The 18,145-nt window shown below is 38.4% G+C and overlaps 1 protein-coding gene and 1 long non-coding RNA gene across 2 annotated transcripts; both read left to right on the plus strand.

The window, feature by feature from the left end:
- The first annotated feature begins 1,551 nt into the window (after nucleotides 1-1,551).
- Nucleotides 1,552-3,107, plus strand: LOC139190548 (uncharacterized). Its single transcript, XR_011574848.1, has 2 exons — nucleotides 1,552-1,750; nucleotides 2,843-3,107. It is a non-coding gene; the product is annotated as an uncharacterized lncRNA (long non-coding RNA).
- An 8,637-nt stretch (nucleotides 3,108-11,744) lies between these two features.
- LOC103404101 (pathogenesis-related protein PR-1-like) lies at nucleotides 11,745-12,651 on the plus strand. The gene has a single exon (XM_008342958.4). It carries the CDS (start codon nucleotides 11,905-11,907, stop codon nucleotides 12,463-12,465), a length of 561 nt encoding a protein of 186 aa, XP_008341180.1. The 5' UTR covers nucleotides 11,745-11,904; the 3' UTR covers nucleotides 12,466-12,651.
- Nucleotides 12,652-18,145: the final 5,494 nt, after the last annotated feature.

Below are 18,145 nucleotides of genomic sequence, written 5' to 3' on the forward strand. Positions count from 1 at the left end.
CAGATGAAATAAGTCGTTTCTGCCAGGTGTTGACACGTGTCCTATTTGATGACTTTTCCAACTCATTTCAATTTTCGTTGAGTCACACGCTACGTGTGAAATTTATGTAATACATGAGCGTTGACACTTTGATTTATCGGTCAACATTTATTTACCGAAATTTCGATGTCTACAAATGCATTGCATGATAGATATAACTTATTTAAGTTGATTATATAGCGAGCTGGCAAACATTGTGAATGTAGAAAATATGTAGTAATTAATGAAAGAAGTTTAAACACACCATAATCATTTATATATAATGAATTAGTACAATTTTTTACACTTTATACATTGCATAGTAAGATACATGGATGACTTAGCAAGGTCTAAAATATCGATGATATCGGAAATATCGGTAGTCCAAAAACACAGAAATTTCGATGGAAATATCGGGATATTATGGATATTTTAGACCATGTTCACAACAATATTATCCTAATATTTTTATAGGGATTAAGAATATTAAGTTATCTCCGTGATTTCTCCATCTAAAATGAATTCGAAAAAATGTGCAAGGTTGTTATCCATATTTTCATTCAGCGTTTATTGAATTTGGAGAGTTGTCTAAGAAATTTATGTCGCGCGTTATTAAACTATAATCTATTGTTAATTGAGGTTGTCATCCATATTACCTCCAAACACACTTTGACTATATTTTGCTAATTTAAGCATAAGAGGCTCTTCGGTTGGTGGTGTTCGTTGGTACTTATCACCCATATCTACCCATTGATTGAAGTACACATGTGGAGTCAACTTCACCATATTGTTCGTTGGTCTAATTGTGTGCTTCAACATTTAATGGTAAAAGAAGATACATGAGGGAGTGTGTGATGAAGAATGGTAGATATGAATGATGTGAGAAGTTTACGAAAAAGAAAAAGAATGGTGTGAGAAACGTAGAACAAATATAAAAGAAAAAACATACAAAATGACCACTTTGTCCTCGTCATGATCACCAGTTCAGTAATGAGAATTCTGCAAAATTTTATCATTTACCTCATTTATTTCCCATAAAACTATATGGTTGAAAAGTGTATGAAATTTTATGGAGTAATATTCAGTAAAAGTCTAAATTCATGAAAGTCTATCAACTTCAAAAACTCAACAAAAATCCATATAAAACTTAATACACTGCATCTTCAGTTTTCACTTTCAAGATTTTGCTTTCATTCATTCTTGCTTATTTCTTTTTTAGTTTACTATGAAGAAAAAAATCAAAAAGGTTGAACTACCTACTAATTATTCAAAGGTACAATCAATTTAAATGGAGGAATTTAACTCTCCCATCATTATTCTTCACTTATAAATTCTCTCATATATTTTTCTCTTATCTAAAACATAAAAAGTGAAATTCAAAAACTAAAAACAAAATGGTTATGTACTAACTTCCACAAATTTCAGACTTTTTCCATTAGGATGGGCCCCATTTATAATTTAATAGTTACCCAAATTGACTAAATGGGTTTAAATACAAAAAATAAAAAATTGGTTAAAGAATTGTCTGCTTATTCTATCCTATCTCGAAACTTCATCTCTCTCAATCCCAAAACCAATTCTACTAATCTCTCCAGGTCGCCATGGCCTCATATGAGAAGGAAAAGAGCAAAGATCTCGACGATTAGGCATGGTGGTCACAAGGGGCCAAGACCATCTGGTCATTAAGTGGTTCCCCTACTGTCTAGTGTTTGGTATGTTTGAATGGAAAGAGGTGAGTGTCGATTCCATTTCTAACTTGGGTAATGGCTTTTTCTTTTTTGTTTTTTTGTTTTTTGTTAAAAGTTACTTTAATAACTAAATTACACAATTAGAGGCACAAATACGATATTCACATAAGCAAAAGAATAGACCTTAATAGTAACCCAAAAGCCCAAAATAGAAAAAACACAGAAGCTAACCCTAACTACTTCCTTCCAATGCCGCCGCCGAAAGCACAGGAACAACACTCCACGACGATCACAAACCTACACAACCAACTATAACTAGGCACCCACATGAGAGATGGAAAGAAGAAGAATTTTGTCTTCCGTCAGATAACATCTCACCGATTGCACCCACTGAGTAAAAGAAACCAAAGAAGTCCGTGGGAGTTTGTGTGAACATTGGAACTCTAGGCACCTTTTCAATTGAAGACCGCAACAGTTTGCAATTAAAATTGATTGCAGATTGAAACAAAGATGGTATCGGTGGAAGCCAGATGAAGGACATGTATATGGATGGATGGATGATTTGATCTGAGGGTAGTAGGAAAGAATTTGTGATAATCCGGGTGGAAAGGTAAGCAAAATGGAAGGAAAGCAGGGAAAAACAATAGGAAAAGAAAGAAAAAAAAAAGAAAAAAGAAAGAGGAAGCATAGAGGAATAAGGAAGGGCTACCTCCGACCCTAATTGGAATTAGGGGTGGCTGCTAAAAGAAAAACTTTAGTTTTGGTCTCTCACTCTCGGAGAAAAAGGAAAGTACTAATCAAACTTGGGTAATACTATGAAGATTAAAAGTGTAGACTTCGTAAACAAATAATATGAAAGTTGATGAATTATTACTTAAATGTTTATTAACGTGTTTATTTTTTATTAGTGATACATCATTTAGTTCGCAATTTGAGTCTACCTAAAATTACTCTTTTAACTTAATCACATGTGCAACATGTATGGTTTTACAAAATAAATTCTCAATGTAGCGATCATTCAATGTAACTTGTATTTGATTCGGTCAAGTTTTCGACTTGAGACTTAAAAAAATGCATAGGAGAGATAGGTGGGCTTAGTATGGATGTATGTATGATTACCTTTTCATTATCTTTAGGTCCTTGGAGGTCAAGGTCGACCCTGGCTTTTTGTGGCTCATGCGCAATACAAAATGAGGCACTTCCTTCACCCGGCCAATGGTTGAAGATTGAAATGTCGGATTTTTGATATAACTAAATTGTATGAAAAAAAGGAAAAGATCTCTGAGTCTCTACATTTATTATTCGTATATTTACGTGTATTTAGATAAATATTGACCATTCATGTCCAATGAATTTAATCATCTCACGTCATATTAAAATAAAATGTACGTTTTACACCTAGCATTAGTACATCTCTCTACGAGCTTTCTCTTTGTCCTTTTTGTGGATGCAAACTTCCGCCGTCTCTTCCTTTGACGAAAATGCACTTGCAAAATAATAACACTTAAGATTAAGGCCAAAAGCCTCACGCACCCAAGATGAATTGGAAAGGGGGGGGGGGAGAGGGGCTTTGGTTGAAGAATCTTCGATGCCAAAGTTAGAATTCTAAAAAAAAAAATGTGTTTAGAAGTTTGTGAGTAGCAAAAGCCCCCTGCATTTTGGAGATAAAGTGGGTATTTATAGGAGAGATGGAGGAAATGGGCCGGCCCTCTAGGGTTTAGGGGTGGTCCGGCCCTAGGCTTGTGTTTAAGTGAGAATATTCCAAGATATTTGTGTAAATAAATATCTTGGAGTAATTAGGTAAATATCCTAAATAAATGGAATTATGATTACTTACTTAAAAGAGGTATTCTCTTATTAGGAATGTATTTATGATAATAATAAAGAATTATCCTATCATAAATACCTTTAACTTTTCCTACGGGCAATGGTGCCTTGAGCAGTCGTTGATCTTTGTCTGCTTCACCTTAGCTGCGCGTGGTGAATGATAATATTTCATGCTCATTTAATAGGGGCATATTTCTTAGGAAATAATCCACATGTCAGCTCCATGATTTTTGAAATTGTTTTTGGCTCCACACTTCTTTCCCACTTTTCTTCCGCTGCACAAATGCCAACTAGTTGAAAGGCTACAATTGTTGGTTGAATATTGTCTAAATTAAGAATTAATTCAAAGAAGCCTTTCAATTGAGAATTTGAGAGAGATATAATAGTTACGGAAATTAGCCCACACCTACACCCTCTTGTAGATAATATCGTTTGTTAAAATAAAAATAATAGTTACGGAAATTAATGTTTTGATAATCAAATAGATATAAATAAAGAAATAAAATCTTGTTTTTGTTGCAGTCCTATAAGATTAGGAATGTGATTGTGTAAATCCTAGTATATCTAGAAGTATCTAGTTTATTCCTATTAGGAGTTGATTACCTATTAAGAGAAGTAATCCTAAAAGGGTAAGGATTCTACCTATCCTACTACTATAAATAAAGGCATAAGAGGGTGATACATCACACACCTCAGAATTAATTCTCTCTCTTCTCTCTCTATTGTCGCCAGCCCTTCTCCCACTCTGTCCTTTATACAGTTCAATCAAATAGGCCTACAACACGTTATCAGCACGCTCTTACCAGAAGCTAAGGAACTGAAGGATCGTAGGAGAAGACTATCTTCTACAAATTCAAAGGCTTTCAATTGTTTTCTGTCAATCATGTTCTTCTAAAATAAATTAAGATATTTGAAAAAACCTTGAAGCATGAAAACATTCACCATGATGCATGAACCCCCTATATGTATAGTTTCTTTCCAATTATATATATCGTATATATGTTCATATATTTTGTCAATATATAATTGTTCATGCATTACACATATATGCTATGTGGAATTGTGAGTCAACGAATCGAAATTAATTTAGAAGCAATTAAGGTTTTTAACCTTAGAATTTGAAAAAAAAAAATTTGGGATTTTCCAGCACCACATTGCTGACCTGAATCCTAGTTGTATGGCGATAGACCTCGGGATGGTGTCTCTGACGCCCTAGACATGCAGCCCTTTGGACTTGCTACTTCTCTTGGAACTCAACCAAGCCTCGGCCTGGGTTCGCTACACATGGGCCTGTAGCCCTAGTCTAAACCCGACCCAACACGCATGTTAAAAGCATGATGGGCCTATCCCCTAACAAGGGCTTGAAACCCCGGCCCGTCTGCAACAGCTTTCTTGGCTTGCTGGATCGGTTCTTAGTTTTGGCCCACGCCAGCAGCTTTGCTGCCGACTTAGACTTAGCCACGGCCCTTGCGATTAGCCAGCCCATAGGGCTAGGCTTGTCCTTGCGGCCCAAGTCTCAATCTATTGAATTAATTAAAGTGATCAACAGTCCATTAATCTGACAATCAATCCAATATTATTGGCCTGAAGTCCACTTTCTAGCATTAACGATTCAATAAATTATTTCGTTTCTTTGAACCGTTGACTATCTTTCGTAGTCCTAAAGCACTCACACTTGGGTTCATGAAGCAATCCACAAATCCACTACACTTTATTGAATATTGTATTATGTGTTCTTGTAAGTACCCCTATATGAACTAAACGTTCATAACTAAATCAAACTTGTAGTTTCAAATTTAGTGTCTTTGAAAACCCGAAGTTTTCATTCAAAACTTACCACATGAAACCTATAGCTTTCATGCATAAATTAAACCAATACATGTCTGTAGAATCGAATGTTCTACGATATATATCTATGGCTTTCCATATGACTAACCACGTTTTGTGTGTACCCTCTATTTAGGGACATGTCGAACTTGAACAAGCACGATTTCACTACTCTAAAAGTCTCCGGAAGAAACTACCTGAAGTGGGTTCAAGATGTGAAGCTCCATCTTACGGCAAAGAGACTTAGAGCTACCATCGAGGAACCAATTGAAGATGAACCCGTTGACGAAGCTCAGAAGGCTATTGCTATTATCTTCATCCGAAGACACATCCATAACGCACTGCAGACTGAGTACCTCACAAAGGAGGATCCCCGTACCTTCTAGCTCACCCTGGCAGATCGCTTTGATCACCAAGAAGACATTTACTTGCCTGAAGCAAGGCACGACTGGCAGCATTTATGCTTCCAAGACTTTAAGTCTGTGAATGAATACAACTCTAAAGTTTGTAGAATTTGATCACTGCTTAAGTTCTGTAACGAGGACTTAACAGAATAGGATCTCTTGGAGAAAACCTATTCGACCATCAATGCCACCAATATTATCCTACAACAATAATATAGGGCACATAAGTTTACCAAATTTTTGGATTTGATATTTGTTCTACTTCTCACTGAAAAGCAGAACCATCTTTTGATGAAGAATCATCAAGCTCGACCTACTAGCTCGAACACCGCGCCTGTAGCGCATGTGACAAATTCTAGCAGCCACAACTGATGGACATCTTGTCATGGCCATGGAAAAAGGTGGCAAGGCCCACCACGGGCCCAAGTTCCACCGAACAAAGGCCCATCCAAGGGAGGAAACTTGACCCAGAAGCGCCAACACAACAAGGGAAAAACTATTGTTTAATCAGATTCCACTGAAATGGATATGTGCTACCACTGTGGATTAAGAGATCATTGGTCACGCGTATGCCAAGCTAACCCCGAGGCCATTGCCAAGTATCATTTCCTTCTTGAGTCTAACTTTGTGCATGTAGAAATCCCCGAAGTGGCTACTACATCTTTGGAGGTTTCAGATTTTCAAGAGGCATACGCTCCTATGGAAGAATAAATTTTAGACATGTTTTTAGGGCATTTTAACCCCTAGTGGCCGAATCCACTAGGAGTGGCCGAACCCCCTCCCTATTTTCTAGGTTTATAGTTTAATTTTCGGATAATTTTTCTAATTCTTTGGAATTATTTGTTTGGTTTTGGTTTGTTTGGAACTATGGACAATTATTTTATGGATATTATTTCTCGAATTGATTAATTGAATAAATGGAATTATATTTATGCATGTGACCAATTCAATTAATTTATTTGTAGGTATGACTAGTGGGGAAGTTAGTTGTCTGGCCGTTAGTGCAACTGCGAACACCATATTGTGTGTGAGGCACTATTTTACTAACTTCGTACCTAAGAATGCATCTCTGACAACCCTCTCAAGCTTATCCAACTTGATAGAAGGATACAGAAAGGCCTGTATAATGTTGTCAAATGGTACTGAATTAACCATTAAAGAGACACTCTTTTCTCCACGTTCCGGAAGAACGTTGTTGAGTTTTAGAGATATTCGAGATAATCAATATCGTGTTGAAACCACTGAAGAGAATGATTCTTAATTTCTTTGTATCACTTCTTACGAATATGGCTGGAAGCGTATTCATGAGAAGTTGGAACGTCTCCCGAGTGGGTTGTACATAACAACCATTCAAGCCCCTAAGACACACCATGTGGCCGGTCCTAGTGTTGGGTTCCAGGGCACTTTGCTACTTTGGCATGACTGAATGGGACACCCCGAACGAGATATGATGCGCCGTATCCACAAAGTATCTCATAGGCATTACTTGAAATCTTATCATGGCCATCCGCCTTGCAATGCATGTTCCCTGGAGAAGTTGAACATTCAACCCTCAATTACAAAGATTATTCACGACCCCCCTAAATTTCTTTAAAGGATTCAAGGGGATATTTGTAGACCTATCCAACTAACATGCAAACCATTTAGATACTTCATGGTGTTGGTTAATGCATTGACACGATGGTCACATTTCTGTTTGTTGTCCACACGTAATGCAGCATATGTGAAACTCCTAGCACAAATTATTAAGCTTAGGGCTCACCATCTTGATTATCCAATCAAGCCGATTCGACAGGATAATGCTGGAGAGTTTACGTCACAGACCTTTGATGATTATTGCATGTCTGTTAGGATTGAAGTTGAACATCTTGTACCCCCATGTTCACACCTAAAATAGTATGGCATAAGTTTTCATAAAGTGCCTTCAAACGATAGCTCGAACTTTGGTTATGCGAACCAATTTGTCGTATCTGCCTAGGGCCATGAAATATTGCACGCAGCTATGTTGGTTTGCCTGAGGCCCACCGCTACCCAACCTTATTCACCATTACAGTTGGTTACTAGATATAAGTTTGACGTCTTGCATTTATGTGTGTTTGGGTGTGCAGTCTATGTGCCAATAACGCCGCCACTACGTACTAAAATGGGTCATCAGAGAAAAAGGAAATCTATGTCAGTTATGATTCGCCATCAATTATACGCTACTTAGAGCCCTTGACAAAAGATCTCTTTACTGCATGTTTTGCAGATTGTCACTTCGATGAGACAATATTCTCATCGTTAGAATGAGAGAAGATCAATAACATTCCTATAGAAAGCCTCAAATTGTCAAGGATTACTCCCACTATGTCTCATTATATCCCTACACCCCTCAGTCTAAAACTGAAGTGCGATGCATTCTAGATCTTTAGAGCATTGCTTAAAGCATGCCAAATACTTTTACTGATCTAGCAAAGGTGACGAGATCACATATACCTACTACAAACGCACCTGCAATGATAGACGTACTTAACGTAAGCCAAACAATCGCTGTGGAAGGCCGGACCAACCCCAAAGGTGGGGTGGCTACACCTCCCAATGGCATGGTTCAATGGTAGCTGGCCAATCACCTACTCCTACCCTGAAGCGTGGCAAGTTCCTGGTTTAAAGGATTCACAACCTAGAAAAAGAAAAACGGCACAAGCTAGTGACCCTAGTTTGAATTCGACAATTTATTACTCATCTATTCCAACGAATGAGGTTATTCTGGATTACGGTGATGTCTTAGACGAGACAACCCGGCCTCCCGAGAATCGTGAAATTTCAGTCCATTATGTAGTTTTGGTTGAGGTTTGGAATTGGAATGAGATGATAGTCAATGATGCATATGTGTATACCGTTGCTTCCGACATCATGCTTAGCGATGACATTGAACCATGCTTCATTGATGAATGTCGACGTAGAACGAATTGGTCAAACTGGAAACAAGCAATCCAGGTCGAACTCGATTCGCTCGTGAAACAAAAGTTGTTTGGGCCTGTAGCTCCTACTCCACCATATGTAAAGCCCATGGGCTACAAGTAGGTCTTCGTGAGGAAGCGTAATGAGAAGAATGAAATAGTGCGGTACAAAGCACACCTCATAGCGCAAGGCTTCTCCCAATGTCCTGGGATTAATTACGAGGAGACGTATTTCTATGTAATGGACGTCATAACGTTCTGATACCTTATCAATTTGGTACTTCTGAAAAACTGAATATACAGCTTATGGACGTGGTAACCGCGTATCTTTATGGGGATCTAGATACGAAAATCTACATCAAAGTTTCAGAATGACTTCCATTGACTTGCTCAAATAGTTCTAGACCATGGAACACTCTCTCGATTAGATTGAAAAGGTCACTCTACGAATTGAAACAATTTGGGTGGATGTGGTATAACCGTCTGGGTGAATATTTGACAACTCATGGTTATGTGAACAACGAACTATGCGTGTTCACTAAGAAGTCACATTCCAGATTTGCGTTCGTTGCAGTTTATGTCAACGACATGAACCTTATTGGAGCTCCAGTAGAGCTTGAGGAAATTGTCGCACTTGAAATCAAAATTTGAGATGAAAGATCTTAGGAAAACTCGATATTGTCTTGACCTGGAGATCGAGCATTATTCGGATGGAATCCTAGTATATCAATCGAACTACACCCAGAATGTGTTGCGACATTTTAATGAGGATAAAGTGAAGCCTTCGAGTACTCATGTGGTCGTTCGGACTCTAGATGCTAAACGAGATCCCTTCCATCTGAAGGAGGATGAATAAGAGATTTTAGGGCCTGAAGTTCCATACCTAAGTGCAATTGGTGCTTTATTATACTTGGCTCAATGCACTAGACCTGACATCTCCTTCACTGTTAATCTTTTGGCTAGACACAACAACGCTCATACACACAGACACTGGAATGATGTTAAGGACATTTTCCGCTACCTCAAGGGTACGACGGATTTGGGCTTGTTCAAAACCCACGAATCCTGGAAAGGAGTCGTCATCCCTCTGGGTGCTCGGGTTGATTCTCGCCTCGTTGGTTACGCAGATGTTGGTTATCTGCCTGACCCACATAGGGCACGTTCTCAAACAGGTTATGTCTTTACCGTTGGAGACATCGCTATATCTTGGAGGTTTACCAAGCAAACGCTAGTTGCGACTTCTTCAAATCATGTTGAGATTCTTGCCCTGCATGAAGCCTCACAAAAGTGTTTTTGGTTGAGAGCAGTTATGGAACGTATTCGAAGCACTAATGGTCTTACTTCTATCGTTGACCTTCCTACGACAATCTTTGAAGATAATGTAGCATGTATCGAGCAGTTAAAGAAGGGATACATTAAGGGAGATCACACCAAGTACATAGTCCCGAAGTTCTTTTATTCTCACCAGTAACAATAGCATCAAAACATTGAAGTTAAGCAAATTCATTCCCAAGACAACCTGGCCGACCTCTTCACGAAGTTATTGCCCAAGTCTACTTTTCAGAAGCTCGTCTAAGGAATCGGTATGCATAAATTATCTAAATTGAATCGCTTGCAGTTCTCTTATTTGTAAGTTATGTCTAACTCAGGGGGAATATCCTAGAGCATACTCACTTGATCTTAATGTACTTTTTTTCATACGATTAGGAGCATTTTCCCCACTGGGTTTTTGCTATGTAACAAGGTTTTGATGAGGCACCCCTCCCGAGATGATCATACTCCGTTAAGTTCACTACTTTCATCCTGTTTGACGTTTATTTTACAGATTGTGCATACTTCTCACCTTTCTCCTTAGTCTATGGGTTTTCCCTATGCCTTGGGTTTTACCATAACGAGGTTTTGTGAGTTTTACTACCAGTGCATACTTACTTACTTGCATTTGAGACTCGCGTTCACCCTTTGTGCCGACGACTTCATCAACTGTTCTACCTCATCTGTTGAAGATCTGATGCAACTTTTTGTTTAAGTATTTACACACTCAAGGGGGGAGTGTTGCAATCCTATCGCATTAGGAATGTGATTGTGTAAATCCTAGTATGTCTAGGAGTATCTAGTTTATTCCTTTTAGGAGTTGATTACCCATTAAAAAATGTAATCCTAAAAAGGTAAGGATTCTACTTGTCCTACTACTATAAATAAAGGCATAAGAGGGTGATACAACACATACCTCAAAATTAAATCTCTCTCTTCTCTCTCTGTTACAGCCGGCCCCTCTCCCTCTGTCTTTTATACAGTTTAGTCAAATAGGCCTACAACAGTTCTTTGATTGTTTTTATATTTTTATTTTATCAATCTTGTTCTTCAACTGGCTTGTTTGAGAAGGGATTATTGATGTTAGTCATCACCCCAAAAAGTTTTGGGCTAAGAAAGCTAAAACCATATGTGCCTTGTGCCTTGATGAAAGACAAGTATATAGTTGGGTATTGCACAATAAACAATTTTAATCCGAATCTGACGGGGAGGATTGGATTCCATTAGAGTAGGTGAATGATCAAAATTTGTCTAAATGCACAAATGGTAAATCCAGAGACTAGGAATTAAAAAAAAAATGTTACAACATAAAAAATTAACACAAACAAACTCATTTGCTATCCCAAAAATGTGTTACATACCACACATGCTCATCGGTCATGATTTGGAGAGCAATTATGGTATGAGTTCATTATCACAGTTACATCACGTGATAGAGTTTATTTAGAGAAAAACTTAACACATGATTGGACCATGTATATTTATTCAGTGTTCATTAGCCTAACGTTACCTAGAGCTTGTATTTTGTGCCACGTACCATGTTCTAGAGAGGCCCATGGTGAGCGCAATGTCGTCTAATAAAACAACACAGACCTCACGGGTACAATATAGCCATTCACGAGAGCAGCTTCAATCATACCAGATTATATATAGTACATACGACATGCAAACAAAACCATAATATTTCACCACGTTCCACTATGCTGTTTCTACAACACCTTCCAATGATCAGTACCCAAATTCTTCTATCCACCACCAAATAAGATCGATTGTGCTCCACACAAACCCTAATGCGCGTGGCTCTTCATCCTCCGTCTCCTCCAAGTTTTTTATATAGTAGCAGTGTCACAAACGAGAAATCCCTAGGAGAGTCTAAGATAACTGAAAGAAATGAAGGCACAATTCCTCTTTATCCTCTTTGCTCTCTACCTTACTGACGTCGGCTCAGCTACTTCTGCACATGAACAAAAGCCGAACAACGAGACCGTCTGGAGGGTCTCAAAGCAACTATGCTGGGGTTGCATAGGAGAGTCCTTAGAATTTTTGTTCCAAAACAATTTGGTGAGGGCAGCAAAGTGGGAGATGCCATTGATGTGGGACTTTCAACTCGAGAAATATGCTAGGTGGTGGGCAGGCCAGAGAAAATCCGATTGCAAATTGCAGCATTCGTTCCCGGAAGACGGGTTCAAGCTAGGAGAAAACATATACTGGGGCAGCGGCTCGACATGGACTCCAAGCGACGCAGTGAAGACATGGGCTGCTGAAGAGAAGTACTACAGTTACATGACGAATACGTGCGAGGCTGGTCAAATGTGCGGACATTATACTCAAATTGTGTGGAAGACTACGACGAGACTCGGGTGTGCTAGGGTTGTGTGTGACGATGGAGATGTGTTTATGACTTGTAATTATGATCCTCCTGGGAATTATATTGGTGAGAGGCCATACTAGCTATCGAAGTTTAATTTAAGATATATTGGATGTGTTTCATTTTTAATATAATATTGGACGTATATATGGTCTTCTAGCTAAAAGGGAAGTCTTGTATAAGTGCATATAAATTGGCTGTCAGCAGGGACAAAGCCAAAAATAATGTTGAATGGGGCATCTTCAAGTAATAAAGTAACATTAAAATTACATATGTTTAAAAATCAGACTACTCGGTTGTCTAGATTACCAAAGACAACCCATAAATATTATCAAATATGGTTACCTTTGTATGTGACCATGATATTTTCATTTATATCTGATCTTTCATCTGATTTCACAACCATTCTATAATTTCTTTCAGGTCTTTGTATGTGAGTTAATAATTAAACCTGAGCGGGGTGTTGTCAATATTAACAAGAATTTTTTTTTTTCATTGAAGTGCTTTTAATTGGGCTGTATTACTTAGGGCTAGTTGGTATTGTTGTGCCTTTTATAAAATTGTTTCTAATGTGCTGTGAGAATAACAAGTTGTAAAATAAATTTCTTGAGTGTTTGGTAATATTTTTTTTATTATTATTATTTTTTTTGTTAAAGGCACAAATAAATTTCTTGAGTGTTTGGTAATATTTTTATTATTATTATTATTATTTTTGTAAAAGTGCCTTTAACAAAAAAATAATAATAATAGTGTCTGAGTGTTTGGTAAACTTTTATATAAATTGTTATGAATATGTTAATTGACTAAAAAAGATATGATATTCAATGTGATATAATAATTGCCAAAGAGAATAATGTAGGGGCAAAGATTATAATTTTGTAAAATATGTGAAGGTATATTTGTCATTTGAAAATTTCATTAAATGAACACTGATTACTATGCTTTGGAAAGAAAAAAACATTTTTTAAAAGCATGGTAGACCTTGCTTCTGCTCATCTATGTTTTTCTATTATCATTGACTGAAGTTTTTTTTTTTAATTAATTTATTTATTTATTTTTATTTTTTATTTTTTTATAGAGGTCGCACTTGGTAAGATGGCAAGTGCCTTCGCCCATGAGCGGTAGGTCTCGGGTTCGAGACTTGGGAGCAGCCTCTCCATAAATGGGGGTAAGGCTAGCCGACATTCACCTCTCCCAGACCCTGCTTAAAGCGGGAGCCTTGTGCACTGGGTACGACCTTTTTTTATTTTATTTATTTTTTTATAAACTTTTTTCTTTTGTTCTACCAAACACATTTGATGTTCTAGATATTTTAATAAACTGTTTTTTTTTTTTTAAAGCACTATAATTCCAAACCAACCCTTAGCCATAAGCACTACGTACAATATCAAACCAGTCTTTAGCCATGTAATATTACATGTAGTTTTTTTTTTCTTTCAAAATAATAAATTAGTGGGACTGGGGGCATTTGCCTCCATTAGCTCTCCATGGTTGTCAATATGAAATGAGAACATATATATTATCTAGGAATTATATTAACATTCCAAAAATCTCGTTCTATACTCCTCATAAGTGTATTTTTCTTTCGAATTATAGAAAGCGTGGAGTGCAAAATAAGACTTTGGAGTGCCATAACAATTCTCATATTATCTGTTACAAGCTTTCCTACATTCTTTGTGGATAATTTTGATGTACAAGTAGTCAAATATGAAACGCATAATATGTACAAGTTCCAAAGATTTTTTTTGTATACAATGATCAAGGACTATAGTTTGTTTTCGAACTTGTCATGCATGAAATTCAAATATAAGAATTCTAACTTGTAATTTGTAGAATTTTAATTAGTGGAAGAATGAAGACGATAGGCTTTGAGAACTACTATGGGTCCTGAGAGGGTATGCAAGAACTTCTAGGACGCATTTGTTTGGTCTCATTAAGTTCCTCTGCGACGCCTCTGACGCCTAAATCACCCTTGTCGCGAACTCTGACACTCGCGCAAATAGACCTCGTTGCCTAAATCAACCTCATGCTAGAAATTTCCTACTTGCCTGACGAATTGGTTTCAAACGGGTCGATCGTCTGATCAAAATCTCCCATTTTCTCGGAAAACCCATCCTCAAATTCTTGGCATTTCTCTAAAACCAGCTGGAAAGATTGAATTCTGATATGGGGTTTTCACAAAAAGGGTGTTTGAGGATGGGCGTTCGCAATTGTATCGGTGAGGATGGACAAGGAGATATGCATGTGTTAGAGAAGTGGATTTGGTGGCCAAGTTGATTTTTGGGTTAACTACAATTTACACCCTCCAGTTGGGATGCCATCACAATCGTATACTTCATTTTTTAAATATTACCTTGTCATACTTATGAAATTGTTGAAATGTCATACTTTCGTTAAAAAAATATGTTAAATTGGCCATTATCTCACAACGTGGAAAAAGTGAGTCCCCTGTTGAGTAAAATTTTTTACACAATATGTAAACAAACTCGACATAATTTCACCCTCGTTCATTTTTCCGAAGAGGATTTTATTAATTTGAGTTTGACCCATTCTAAGCTACACGCCTATTAATTACAACCTTTCTTTTGGGAAAGGAATACCTTTTGATTCTAATATGAATAAATCGTAACTTGGGGATTTGGAGGTTTATTTGATTTTGTGACTGCACTTAGGTAGAGCCCTAGATTGACTACGTACCCTCGTTGAGGATCAAGTCACTCGTAGTTCCTTATGTGTTTTGTTGGGGTTTGATGCCTTGTGCAGTTTCAGCTCATGCAGGTAAGGAGCATTTGATGTCTTTTGCAGTTTTAGCTCATGCAGGTTAGGACTTTAAACCATTGGAGCGTTAATGCCTTGTGCAGTTTTAGCTCGCCATTGGAGCATTTGATGCCTTGTGCAGTTTTAGCTCATGCGGGCGAGGACTTTAAACCATTGGAGCGTTAATGCCTTGTGCAATTTTAGCTCATGCGGGTGAGGACTTCAAGCCATGCTTTGTGCAGTTTTAGCTCATGCGGGCGAGGACTTTAAGCCATTGGAGCATTTAATGCCTTGTGCAGTTTTATCTCGTGCAGACGAGGACTTTGAGCCATTGGAGCATTTAATGCCTTGTGCAGTTTTAGCTCGTGCGGGCGAGGACTTTGAGCCATTGGAGCGATTGATGCCTTGTGCAGTTTTTAGCTTGTGCAGGCGAGGACTTTAAGATGTTGGAGCATTTGATGCCTTGTCCAGTTTTAGCTCATGCGGGCGAGGAGCATTTCGTAGCTTCGTGATTTTTGAGACTCGTTGCGGCTTTGTGCCATTTGATATTCGACACAGCTTCATGCAATTTGAGATTTTGTCGCGGAGTACCATCGATCTTTGTGCTCTGAGATGGTTCGCCTCACGATGTTTGAAGTGATGCTTGTCTACCAACTTGATGCCGACATTATCTTCATAATGTTGATATTGTCTTTATATTTCTTTTCGTCTTGGAATGCACCATTCCCTTGCCATTTAATACTTGGTCAAAATTCAAATTCATGGGGTTACTCACTGACATAGCCCATATAAATTTTGATGGGGAGCTGTGGCTTTCCTTTGTTCTAAATAAGCAACATTCCCACATGAGTGGCATTCCAAATTTTAGAGAAGCTTTTATTTCCCTCCCTTGCTGTTTCTTCTCTTTGTTTGTCTTCTAATGCATGGATGAACATGTCTTCTTTTCTTTTGAGTTTTAAACTCATTTCTTCCTTTTGTTGTGGGGAGGAATTTATTTGGAAGACATTTGCCCACCTTTTTCCAAAGTGACCACGTGCATGATTTTGAGAAGAAAAAAAGCCATCTTTGCAGTCACAAATTTGATTGGTGACAGTGCACCCTTTTTTTTTTTTTTTTTTTTTTTGCTTCAGATGGATAGCGAAGATCACAAACTTAATATTTACTTGTGCATCTCCACCAGTTAAAAATACCACCCCTGGAGGGAGGAAGAGTACTTCCAAAGAAGATGCCACATCTACCTATGAGACAGATAAGGCAAGTGAAGACGATACCACACTTCGGTACTTAAAAGTTTCGTGATTACGAGATCATTCTTCCACAATATTTCCTAATGTCATTTGTACTAAATCATTCACTTGTACTCACTAAAGGAGAGCTTGAACCTATATACTGTGTAAACCCTTCACAATTAATGAAAACTCCTTTACTCCGTGGACGTAGCCAATCTGGGTGAACCACGTACATCTGGTGTTTGCTTCCCGTCTCTATCCATTTACATACTTATCCACACTAATGACCGGAGCAATCTAGCGAAGATCACAAACTTAATATTTAAGATGATATTCTTTGGTGTATGCTTTTCGCAAACGATATAGTGTTGATAGATGAAACGCAGGAAGGGGTAAACGCGAAGCTTAACCTTTGGAGAGAAGTGTTGGAATCTAAAGGTCCTCGCCTAAGCCGATCAAAGACAGAATATATGGAGTGCAAGTTCAGTGCAAACGGAGGCCAAAATGAGTTAGGGGTGATGATCGGAGATCAGGAAATACCAAAGAGCGACCGTTCTCACCCATAAAATACAAGCTGGATGGATGAAGTGGAAGAGTGCATCCGGCGTGTTGTGTGACCGTCGTAGGCCACTGAAGCTCAAGGGAAAATTTTATAGGACGGCAATAAGGCCGGCAATGCTGTATGACATAGAATGTTGGGCGGTAAAGCATCAACACGTAGGTGTAGTGGAGATGAGGATGCTTCGTTGGATGTGTGGGCACACGAGAAAGGATAAGATTAGGAATGAGGATATCCGAGGTAAAGTAGGAGTAGCCGAAATTGAAGGAAAGAGGAGAGAAAATCGGTTACGATGGTTTGGACATGTGCAAAGAAGGCCTACTGACGCTCCGGTTCGAAGATGTGACCACGGGACAGAGGTTCAGGGCCGAAGGGGTAGAGGAAGACCTAGGAAAACTTTGGAAGAGACCCTAAGAAAAGACTTAGAGTACTTGGATCTAACGGAGGACATGACACAAAACCGAGCGCAATGGCGTTCTAGGATTCATATAGCCGACCCCACTTAGTGGGAAAAGGCTTTGTTGTTGTTGTTGTTGTTGTTGCTTCAGATGGATAGCCTTAAAGTTATCAAGTTCCTTGTAACTTGCATTTGTTTCGTCTTATATACTGCAACTTCAGATCATCTTCGATTCACCTCACGTGTTGGCTTTGGGTCGAGAACAACCACATCATATTTTGGTATATCTTCGTGATTTGCATGGACTCTCTCTTGCTTTTGCTGTGACTTTTCTAATTGTAGGAAGACATCATCTTTGACTTTACCACTGAAGCTTGCTAACACCCATGTGATGAACATTTTCTTTTTGACTGTACCACTGAAGCTTGCTGACACCCATGTGATGAACAATACGTTTTCTTCTTTTCACTCTTTATTTTGTAGCATCTGTCAATCTTACTCACCTTTCCTTTGCAAACCTTCTTCACCATTTTTTTCTTATCTTTCGAATTCCTGACATTACTTTTCCTTTACAAACTTTCTTGAATCCAAGCAGCCCTTTGTGTTCTCTCCTCCATTTTTCTCCTTGCTTCCTAAAAGCTCTTTTGTCGTTTCCCCCTTGCTATGTGTTGCTGGCTGCTTTCGTCTCTTATTGCCTGCTTGTCGCCTGATGTCACTTCGCCGCGGCTGCTGCCCACCGTTGTTTCGAGGCTTCCACTGGTTGTTGCATCTACTACTCATTTGGCGCCATCAATGGGCGGTGGTGTTGGAGTGGTGATCTA

This window comes from Malus domestica, chromosome 13 (genome assembly GCF_042453785.1).
Source record: "Malus domestica chromosome 13, GDT2T_hap1".
In the NCBI taxonomy this organism is placed as follows: domain Eukaryota; kingdom Viridiplantae; phylum Streptophyta; class Magnoliopsida; order Rosales; family Rosaceae; genus Malus; species Malus domestica.